General features: G+C 53.1%; 1 protein-coding gene across 1 annotated transcript in view; it reads right to left on the minus strand.

Annotated features, from left to right (window-relative positions):
• SLC11A1 (solute carrier family 11 member 1) overlaps nt 1-12183 on the minus strand; it is a 161746-nt gene that overhangs the window by 26450 nt on the left and 123113 nt on the right. The window contains exons 10-11 of the mRNA XM_069984794.1: nt 8544-8630; nt 8272-8391 (exon numbers count right to left, since the gene is read on the minus strand). Coding sequence (XP_069840895.1) covers nt 8272-8391; nt 8544-8630 — 207 coding nt within the window. The remainder of the gene's footprint in view (nt 1-8271; nt 8392-8543; nt 8631-12183) is intronic.

Below are 12183 nucleotides of genomic sequence, written 5' to 3' on the forward strand. Positions count from 1 at the left end.
ACCCCCTGGTATAGTATATATCCCTCCTGTATACTGTGGCCTGGGCTATGTTACATCCCCCGGTATAAAATATATCCCCTCCTGTATACTGTGGCCTGGGCTATGTTACATCCCCCAGTATAGTATATATCCCTCCTGTATACTGTGGCCTGGGCTATGTTACACCCCCGGTATAGTATATATCCCTCCTGTATACTGTGGCCTGGGCTATATTACATCCCCTGGTATAGTATATATCCCCTCCTGTATACTGTGGCCTGGGCTATGTTACATCCCCTGGTATAGTATATATCCCCTCCTGTATACTGTGGCCTGGGCTATGTTACATCCCCTGGTATAGTATATATCCCCTCCTGTATACTGTGGCCTGGGCTATGTTACACCCCTGGTATAGAATATATCCCTCCTGTATACTGTGGCCTGGGCTATGTTACACCCCCTGGTATATAATATATCCCTCCTGTATACTGTGGCCTGGGCTATGTTACACCCCCTGGTATAGTATATATCCCTCCTGTATACTGTGGCCTGGGCTATGTTACACCCCCTGGTATAGTATATATCCCTCCTGTATACTGTGGCCTGGGCTATGTTACACCCCCTGGTATAGTATATATCCCCTCCTGTATACTGTGGCCTGGGCTATGTTACATCCCCTGGTATAGTATATATCCCTCCTGTATACTGTGGCCTGGGCTATGTTACATCCCCCGGTATAGTATATATCCCCTCCTGTATACTGTGGCCTGGGCTATGTTACACCCCCTGGTATAGAATATATCCCCTCCTGTATACTGTGGCCTGGGCTATGTTACACCCCCCGGTATAGTATATATCCCTCCTGTATACTGTAGCCTGGGCTATGTTACATCCCCTGGTATAGAATATATCCCCTCCTGTATACTGTAGCCTGGGCTATGTTACACCCCCCGGTATAGTATATATCCCCTCCTGTATACTGTGGCCTGGGCTATGTTACATCCCCCGGTATAGAGTATATCCCCTCCTGTATACTGTGGCCTGGGCTATGTTACACCCCCGGTATAGAATATATCCCCTCCTGTATACTGTGGCCTGGGCTATGTTACACCCCCGGTATAGTATATATCCCCTCCTGTATACTGTAGCCTGGGCTATGTTACACCCCTGGTATAGAATATATCCCCTCCTGTATACTGTGGCCTGGGCTATGTTACATCCCTGGTATAGAATATATCCCTCCTGTATACTGTGGCCTGGGCTATGTTACACCCCCCGGTATAGTATATATCCCTCCTGTATACTGTGGCCTGGGCTATGTTACACCCCTGGTATAGAATATATCCCCTCCTGTATACTGTGGCCTGGGCTATGTTACATCCCTGGTATAGAATATATCCCTCCTGTATACTGTGGCCTGGGCTATGTTACACCTCCAGTATAGAATATATCCCTCCTGTATACTGTGGCCTGGGCTATGTTACACCCCCTGGTATAGTATATATCCCCTCCTGTATACTGTGGCCTGGGCTATGTTACACCCCCGGTATAGTATATATCCCCTCCTGTATACTGTGGCCTGGGCTATGTTACACCCCCTGGTATAGAATATATCCCTCCTGTATACTGTGGCCTGGGCTATGTTACACCCCAGGTATAGAATATATCCCTCCTGTATACTGTGGCCTGGGCTATGTTACACCCCCTGGTATAGTATATATCCCCTCCTGTATACTGTGGCCTGGGCTATGTTACACCCCTGGTATAGAATATATCCCCTCCTGTATACTGTGGCCTGGGCTATGTTACACCCCCGGTATAGTATATATCCCCTCCTGTATACTGTGGCCTGGGCTATGTTACATCCCCTGGTATAGTATATATCCCCTCCTGTATACTGTGGCCTGGGCTATGTTACACCCCCCCGGTATAGTATATATCCCTCCTGTATACTGTGGTCTGGGCTATGTTACACCCCCCGGTATAGTATATATCCCCTCCTGTATACTGTGGCCTGGGCTATGTTACATCCCCTGGTATAGTATATATCCCCTCCTGTATACTGTGGCCTGGGCTATGTTACACCCCAGGTATAGAATATATCCCCCCCTGTATACTGTGGCCTGGGCTATGTTACATCCCCTGGTATAGTATATATCCCTCCTGTATACTGTGGCCTGGGCTATGTTACACCCCCCGGTATAGATTATATCCCCTCCTGTATACTGTGGCCTGGGTATGTTACATCCCCTGGTATAGTATATATCCCCTCCTGTATACTGTGGCCTGGGCTATGTTATATCCCCGGTATAGTATATATCCCCTCCTGTATACTGTGGCCTGGGTATGTTACATCCCCTGGTATAGTATATATCCCCTCCTGTATACTGTGGCCTGGGTATGTTACATCCCCTGGTATAGTATATATCCCCTCCTGTATACTGTGGCCTGGGCTATGATACACCCCCTGGTATAGTATATATCCCCTCCTGTATACTGTGGCCTGGGCTATGTTACATCCCCCGGTATAGAATATATCCCCTCCTGTATACTGTGGCCTGGGCTATGTTACACCCCCGGTATAGAATATATCCCCTCCTGTATACTGTGGCCTGGGCTATGTTACACCCCCTGGTATAGTATATATCCCCTCCTGTATACTGTGGCCTGGGCTATGTTACATCCCCTGGTATAGTATATATCCCTCCTGTATACTGTGGCCTGGGCTATGTTACATCCCCCCGGTATAGTATATATCCCCTCCTGTATACTGTGGCCTGGGCTATGTTACATCCCCGTTATAGTATATATCCCTCCTGTATACTGTGGCCTGGGCTATGTTACATCCCCCGGTATAGTATATATACCCTCCTGTATACTGTGGCCTGGGCTATGTTATATCCCCGGTATAGTATATATACCCTCCTGTATACTGTGGCCTGGGCTATGTTATATCCCCGGTATAGTATATATCCCCTCCTGTATACTGTGGCCTGGGCTATGTTACACCCCCGGTATAGTATATATCCCCTCCTGTATACTGTAGCCTGGGCTATGTTACACCCCTGGTATAGAATATATCCCCTCCTGTATACTGTGGCCTGGGCTATGTTACATCCCTGGTATAGAATATATCCCTCCTGTATACTGTGGCCTGGGCTATGTTACACCCCAGGTATAGAATATATCCCCCCCTGTATACTGTGGCCTGGGCTATGTTACATCCCCTGGTATAGTATATATCCCCTCCTGTATACTGTGGCCTGGGCTATGTTATACCCCCTGGTATAGTATATATCCCCTCCTGTATACTGTGGCCTGGGCTATGTTACACCCCCTGGTATATAATATATCCCCTCCTGTATACTGTGGCCTGGGCTATGTTACACCCCCTGGTATATAATATATCCCCTCCTGTATACTGTGGCCTGGGCTATGTTACACCCCCGGTATAGTATATATCCCCTCCTGTATACTGTGGCCTGGGCTATGTTACATCCCTGGTATAGAATATATCCCTCCTGTATACTGTGGCCTGGGCTATGTTACACCCCAGGTATAGAATATATCCCCCCCTGTATACTGTGGCCTGGGCTATGTTACATCCCCTGGTATAGTATATATCCCCTCCTGTATACTGTGGCCTGGGCTATGTTACACCCTCCGGTATAGAATATATCCCCTCCTGTATACTGTGGCCTGGGCTATGTTACATCCCCTGGTATAGTATATATCCCCTCCTGTATACTGTGGCCTGGGCTATGTTACATCCCCCGGTATAGTATATATCCCCTCCTGTATACTGTGGCCTGGGCTATGTTACACCCCCCGGTATAGTATATATCCCCTCCTGTATACTGTGGCCTGGGCTATGTTACATCCCCCGGTATAGTATATATCCCTCCTGTATACTGTGGCCTGGGCTATGTTACACCCCCTGGTATAGAATATATCCCTCCTGTATACTGTGGCCTGGGCTATGTTACATCCCCCGGTATAGTATATATCCCCTCCTGTATACTGTGGCCTGGGCTATGTTACATCCCCCGGTATAGTATATATCCCCTCCTGTATACTGTGTCCTGGGCTATGTTACACCCCCTGGTATAGAATATATCCCCTCCTGTATACTGTGGCCTGGGTATGTTACATCCCCCCGGTATAGTATATATCCCTCCTGTATACTGTAGCCTGGGCTATGTTACACCCCTGGTATAGTATATATCCCTCCTGTATACTGTGGCCTGGGCTATGTTACATCCCCTGGTATAGTATATACCCCTCCTGTATACTGTGGCCTGGGCTATGTTACATCCCCTGGTATAGTATATATCCCTCCTGTATACTGTGGCCTGGGCTATGTTACATCCCCCCAGTATAGTATATATCCCCTCCTGTATACTGTGGCCTGGGCTATGTTACATCCCCCGGTATAGTATATATCCCCTCCTGTATACTGTGGCCTGGGCTATGTTACATCCCCCGGTATAGTATATATCCCCTCCTGTATACTGTGGCCTGGGCTATGTTACATCCCCCGGTATAGTATATATCCCTCCTGTATACTGTAGCCTGGGCTATGTTACACCCCCGGTATAGTATATATCCCTCCTGTATACTGTGGCCTGGGCTATGTTACATCCCCTGGTATATAATATATCCCTCCTGTATACTGTGGCCTGGGCTATGTTACATCCCCGGTATAGTATATATACCCTCCTGTATACTGTGGCCTGGGCTATGTTACACCCCCTGGTATAGAATATATCCCTCCTGTATACTGTGGCCTGGGCTATGTTACATCCCCCTGGTATATAATATATCCCTCCTGTATACTGTGGCCTGGGCTATGTTACACCCCCGGTATAGAATATATCCCCTCCTGTATACTGTGGCCTGGGCTATGTTACATCCCCGGTATAGTATATATCCCCTCCTGTATACTGTGGCCTGGGCTATGTTACACCCCCCGGTATATAATATATCCCTCCTGTATACTGTAGCCTGGGCTATGTTACACCCCCCGGTATATAATATATCCCTCCTGTATACTGTAGCCTGGGCTATGTTACACCCCCCGGTATAGAATATATCCCCTCCTGTATACTGTGGCCTGGGCTATGTTACATCCCCCGGTATAGTATATATCCCTCCTGTATACTGTGGCCTGGGCTATGTTACACCCCCTGGTATAGTATATATCCCTCCTGTATACTGTAGCCTGGGCTATGTTACACCCCCCTGTATAGTATATATCCCTCCTGTATACTGTGGCCTGGGCTATGTTACATCCCCCGGTATAGAATATATCCCCTCCTGTATACTGTGGCCTGGGCTATGTTACACCCCCTGGTATAGTATATATCCCTCCTGTATACTGTGGCCTGGGCTATGTTACACCCCCTGGTATAGTATATATCCCTCCTGTATACTGTGGCCTGGGCTATGTTACATCCCCCGGTATAGAATATATCCCCTCCTGTATACTGTGGCCTGGGCTATGTTACACCCCCCGGTATAGTATATATCCCTCCTGTATACTGTGGCCTGGGCTATGTTACACCCCCCGGTATAGTATATATCCCCTCCTGTATACTGTGGCCTGGGCTATGTTACACCCCCCGGTATAGTATATATCCCCTCCTGTATACTGTGGCCTGGGCTATGTTACATCCCCTGGTATAGTATATATCCCCTCCTGTATACTGTGGCCTGGGCTATGTTACATCCCCTGGTATAGTATATATCCCCTCCTGTATACTGTGGCCTGGGCTATGTTACACTCCCCGGTATAGAATATATCCCTCCTGTATACTGTGGCCTGGGCTATGTTACATCCCCTGGTATAGTATATATCCCTCCTGTATACTGTGGCCTGGGCTATGTTACACCCCCCGGTATAGTATATATCCCTCCTGTATACTGTGGCCTGGGCTATGTTACACCCCCCGGTATAGTATATATCCCTCCTGTATACTGTAGCCTGGGCTATGTTACACCCCCCGGTATAGAATATATCCCCTCCTGTATACTGTGGCCTGGGCTATGTTACATCCCCTGGTATAGTATATATCCCTCCTGTATACTGTGGCCTGGGCTATGTTATATCCCCGGTATAGTATATATCCCTCCTGTATACTGTGGCCTGGGCTATGTTACACCCCCGGTATAGTATATATCCCTCCTGTATACTGTAGCCTGGGCTATGTTACACCCCCCGGTATATAATATATCCCTCCTGTATACTGTAGCCTGGGCTATGTTACATCCCCTGGTATAGTATATATCCCCTCCTGTATACTGTGGCCTGGGCTATGTTACACCCCCCGGTATAGTATATATCCCCTCCTGTATACTGTGGCCTGGGCTATGTTACACCCCCCGGTATAGAATATATCCCCTCCTGTATACTGTAGCCTGGGCTATGTTACACCCCCGGTATAGTATATACCCCTCCTGTATACTGTGGCCTGGGCTATGTTACACCCCCCAGTATAGTATATATCCCTCCTGTATACTGTGGCCTGGGCTATGTTACATCCCCCTGGTATAGTATATATCCCTCCTGTATACTGTGGCCTGGGCTATGTTACACCCCCCGGTATAGTATATATCCCCTCCTGTATACTGTAGCCTGGGCTATGTTACACCCCCCGGTATAGTATATATCCCCTCCTGTATACTGTGGCCTGGGCTATGTTACATCCCCTGGTATAGTATATATCCCTCCTGTATACTGTGGCCTGGGCTATGTTACACCCCCCGGTATAGTATATATCCCCTCCTGTATACTGTGGCCTGGGCTATGTTACATCCCCTGGTATAGTATATATCCCCTCCTGTATACTGTGGCCTGGGCTATGTTACACCCCCCGGTATAGTATATATCCCCTCCTGTATACTGTGGCCTGGGCTATGTTACATCCCCTGGTATAGAATATATCCCCTCCTGTATACTGTGGCCTAGGCTATGTTACACCCCCCGGTATAGTATATATCCCTCCTTTATACTGTGGCCTGGGCTATGTTACACCCCCCGGTATAGTATATATCCCTCCTGTATACTGTGGCCTGGGCTATGTTACACCCCTCGGTATAGTATATATCCCTCCTTTATACTGTGGCCTGGGCTATGTTACACCCCCCGGTATAGTATATATCCCCTCCTGTATACTGTGGCCTGGGCTATGTTACACCCCCTGGTATAGTATATATCCCTTCTGTATACTGTGGTCTGGGCTATGTTACATCCCCTGGTATAGTATATATCCCTCCTGTATACTGTGGCCTGGGCTATGTTACATCCCCCGGTATAGAATATATCCCCTCCTGTATACTGTAGCCTGGGCTATGTTACATCCCTGGTATAGTATATATCCCCTCCTGTATACTGTGGCCTGGGCTATGTTACACCCCCCGGTATAGTATATATCCCCTCCTGTATACTGTGGCCTGGGCTATGTTACATCCCCTGGTATAGTATATATCCCTCCTGTATACTGTGGCCTGGGCTATGTTACACCCCCTGGTATAGAATATATCCCCTCCTGTATACTGTGGCCTGGGCTATGTTACACCCCTCGGTATAGTATATATCCCTCCTTTATACTGTGGCCTGGGCTATGTTACACCCCCCGGTATAGTATATATCCCCTCCTGTATACTGTGGCCTGGGCTATGTTACACCCCCTGGTATAGAATATATCCCTCCTGTATACTGTGGCCTGGGCTATGTTACATCCCTGGTATAGTATATATCCCTCCTGTATACTGTGGCCTGGGCTATGTTACATCCCCTGGTATAGAATATATCCCCTCCTGTATACTGTGGCCTGGGCTATGTTACACCCCCGGTATAGTATATATCCCTCCTGTATACTGTGGCCTGGGCTATGTTACACCCCCCAGTATAGTATATATCCCTCCTGTATACTGTGGTCTAGGTCAGGGGTGAGAAAACCAGTGAAGTAACAGCATTATGACCTGGAGAGATATAGCACATATAGAGATAATACACCCCCAGGTATATTCTGGCCTATGGCCATGGTTGGGTATAATCTGGACTGCTACACCGGGAGCTCAGTCATCCAGCTGGACTCCACCTTGCTAATCATTATTGTGTACTGTGACTTTAAATACCACTGTAGGAAGCTATGCAGAGTGTTTAAAGGGGTACTCCAGCAAAAATGATTTTCTTTTTAATTAACTGGTCCATAAAGTAATGTAGATTTGTGGGGCACTGCCTGATGGCATCTCCTGAGCAGCAGATCTATAGATGGAACACAGCCTCACCTCCATCACAAACTGCCCGGCGTATGTGCCCGTCATGGTGGAGCTCTGCCCGGCCGCCAGGATGCCCACCGCCCAGATATAGAGCGCAGCCGGACCGAAGAAGCAGCCAAGGATAACGCCCTGTGCGGGGGAAGAAACCGCGTCAGAGGGGGCAAGAGGGTAACCGCGACCTCTACACCCATCATTACAACCACTTGGGCCCCATAACCTGACCGCGGGGCCTCATACCTGTCCTGTGTCATGTGACCGCTCTGTGGGGAGGTGTCACTTACCCCGGTGAAGATGTCCACAGACAAGGAGTCATTAGTCGGGGGGAAGACGCCGGCGTGGGGGCTGCTGCTGTTCAGACAGACATTATACTGGAAAACAGAAGAAAAGATCAGTCATGGAGACGAACCCGGGGCCGGGGGCTCAGAGGGGCCACAAGACAGGTGAGGGGGCAGAGAGGGGCCACAACACAGGTGAGGGGGCAGAGAGGGGCCACAACACAGGTGAGGGGGCAGAGAGGGGCCACAAGACAGGTGAGGGGGCAGAGAGGGGCCACAGCACAGGTGAGGGGGCAGAGAGGGGCCACAACACAGGTGAGGGGGCAGAGAGGGGCCACAACACAGGTGAGGGGGCAGAGAGGGGCCACAAGACAGGTGAGGGGGCAGAGAGGGGCCACAAGACAGGTGAGGGGGCAGAGAGGGGCCACAAGACAGGTGAGGGGGCAGAGAGGGGCCACAACACAGGTGAGGGGGCAGAGAGGGGCCACAAGACAGGTGAGGGGGCAGAGAGGGGCCACAAGACAGGTGAGGGGGCAGAGAGGGGCCACAACACAGGTGAGGGGGCAGAGAGGGGCCACAAGACAGGTGAGGGGGCAGAGAGGGGCCACAAGACAGGTGAGGGGGCAGAGAGGGGCCACAAGACAGGTGAGGGGGCAGAGAGGGGCCACAAGACAGGTGAGGGGGCAGAGAGGGGCCACAACACAGGTGAGGGGGCAAAGAGGGGCCACAAGACAGGTGAGGGGGCAAAGAGGGGCCACAACACAGGTGAGGGGGCTCAGAGGGGCCACAACACAGGTGAGGGGGCAGAGAGGGGCCACAGCACAGGTGAGGGGGCAGAGAGGGGCCACAGCACAGGTGAGGGGGCAGAGAGGGGCCACAACACAGGTGAGGGGGCAGAGAGGGGCCACAACAGAGGTGAGAGGGCAGAGAGGGGCCACAACACAGGTGAGGGGTGCAGAGAGGGGCCACAACACAGGTGAGGGGTGCAGAGAGGGGCCACAGCACAGGTGAGGGGGCAGAGAGGGGCCACAACACAGGTGAGGGGGCAGAGAGGGGCCACAACACAGGTGAGGGGTGCAGAGAGGGGCCACAACACAGGTGAGGGGTGCAGAGAGGGGCCACAACACAGGTGAGGGGTGCAGAGAGGGGCCACAGCACAGGTGAGGGGGCAGAGAGGGGCCACAACACAGGTGAGGGGGGCAGAGAGGGGCCACAACACAGGTGAGGGGTGCAGAGAGGGGCCACAACACAGGTGAGGGGGCAGAGAGGGGCCACAACACAGGTGAGGGGGCAGAGAGGGGCCACAACAAAGGTGAGGGGGCAAAGAGGGGCCACAAGACAGGTGAGGGGGCAGAGAGGGGCCACAACACAGGTGAGGGGGGCAGAGAGGGGCCACAACACAGGTGAGGGGGCAGAGAGGGGCCACAACACAGGTGAGGGGGCAAAGAGGGGCCACAACACAGGTGAGGGGGCAGAGAGGGGCCACAGCACAGGTGAGAGGGCAGAGAGGGGCCACAGCACAGGTGAGGGGGCAGAGAGGGGCCACAGCACAGGTGAGGGGGGCAGAGAGGGACCACAAGACAGGTGAGGGGCAGATAGGGGCCACAACACAGGTGAGGGGGCAAAGAGGGGCCACAAGACAGGTGAGGGGGGCAGAGAGGGGCCACAAGACAGGTGAGGGGGCAGAGAGGGGCCACAACACAGGAGAGGGGCCACAGCACAGGTGAGAGGGGCCACAACACAGGTGAGGGGTGCACAACACAGGAGAGGGGCCACAGCACAGGTGAGAGGGGCCACAACACAGGTGAAGGGTGCAGAGAGGGGCCACAACACAGGTGAAGGGTGCAGAGAGGGGCCACAACACAGGTGAAGGGTGCAGAGAGGGGCCACAACACAGGTGAAGGGTGCAGAGAGGGGCCACAACACAGGTGAAGGGTGCAGAGAGGGGCCACAACACAGGTGAGGGGTACACAACACAGGTGAGAGGGGCCACAACACAGGTGAAGGGTGCAGAGAGGGGCCACAACACAGGTGAGGGGTACACAACACAGGTGAGAGGGGCCACAACACAGGTGAAGGGTGCAGAGAGGGGCCACAACACAGGTGAAGGGTGCAGAGAGGGGCCACAACACAGGTGAGAGGGGCCACAACACAGGTGAAGGGTGCAGAGAGGGGCCACAACACAGGTGAGGGGTACACAACACAGGTGAGAGGGGCCACAACACAGGTGAGAGGGGCCACAACACAGGTGAGAGGGGCCACAACACAGGTGAGAGGGGCCACAACACAGGTGAGGGGTGCAGAGAGGGGCCACAACACAGGTGAGGGGTGCAGAGAGGGGCCACAACACAGGTGAGGGGTGCAGAGAGGGGCCACAACACAGGTGAGGGGTGCAGAGAGGGGCCACAACACAGGTGAGGGGTGCAGAGAGGGGCCACAACACAGGTGAGGGGTGCACAACACACTCACAGCTCAGCACCATGGGAAACTCATCACAGCTAAAGCGCTGTGCAGGGCCCATCAGGGATCAGTGCCGTGGGGGGCACATCATGGAGTGGAGGACATGCGCTGTGGGGAGCCATCAGGGATCAGCGCCGGGGGTAGGTGTCACATCAGGGATCAGCGCCATGGAGGGGGGGCCATCAAGGATCAGCACCATGGAGGGGGGGGCCATCAGGGATCAGCGCCATGGAGGGGGGGGGGGGGAGCCATCATGGATCAGCACCATGGAGGGGGGCCATCAGGGATCAGCGCTGTGCAGGGGGCTATCAGGGATCAGCGCTGTGTGTGTGTGGGGGGGGGGGGGGTAAGGGATCAGCGCTATGCAGGGGGCCATCAGGGATCAGCGCTGTGCAGGGGGCCATCAGGGATCAGCGCTGTGCAGGGGGCCATCAGGGATCAGCGCTGTGCAGGGGGCCATTAGGGATCAGCGCTGTGCAGGGGGCCATCAGAGATCAGCGCTGTGCAGGGGGCCATCAGAGATCAGCACTGTGCAGGGGCCATCAGGGATCAGCGCTGTGCAAGGGGCCATCAGGGATCAGCCCCGTGGGGGGGGGGCACATCAGGGATCAGCGGCGTGGAGGGGGGGCCATCATGGATCAGCACCATGGAGGGGCGGCCATCATGGATCAGCACCATGGAGGGGCGGCCATCATGGATCAGCACCATGGAGGGGGGGCATCATGGATCAGCACCATGGAGGGGGGGCCATCATGGATCAGCACCATGGGGGGGGGCCATCATGGATCAGCACCATGGAGGGGGGGCCATCATGGATCAGCACCATGGGGGGGGGGCCATCATGGATCAGCACCATGGAGGGGGGGCATCATGGATCAGCACCATGGGGGGGGGCCATCATGGATCAGCACCATGGAGGGGGGGCCATCATGGATCAGCACCATGGAGGGGGGCCATCATGGATCAGCACCATGAAGGGGGGGCCATCATGGATCAGCACCATGGAGGGGGGCCATCATGGATCAGCACCATGGAGGGGGGGCCATCATGGATCAGCACCATGAAGGGGGGGCCATCATGGATCAGCACCATGGAGGGGGGCCATCATGGATCAGCACCATGGAGGGGGGCCATCATGGATCAGCACCATGGAGGGGGGGAGCCATCATGGATCAGCACCATGGAG

This window comes from Dendropsophus ebraccatus, chromosome 9, assembly GCF_027789765.1.
Source record: "Dendropsophus ebraccatus isolate aDenEbr1 chromosome 9, aDenEbr1.pat, whole genome shotgun sequence".
Taxonomy (NCBI): Eukaryota; Metazoa; Chordata; class Amphibia; order Anura; family Hylidae; genus Dendropsophus; species Dendropsophus ebraccatus.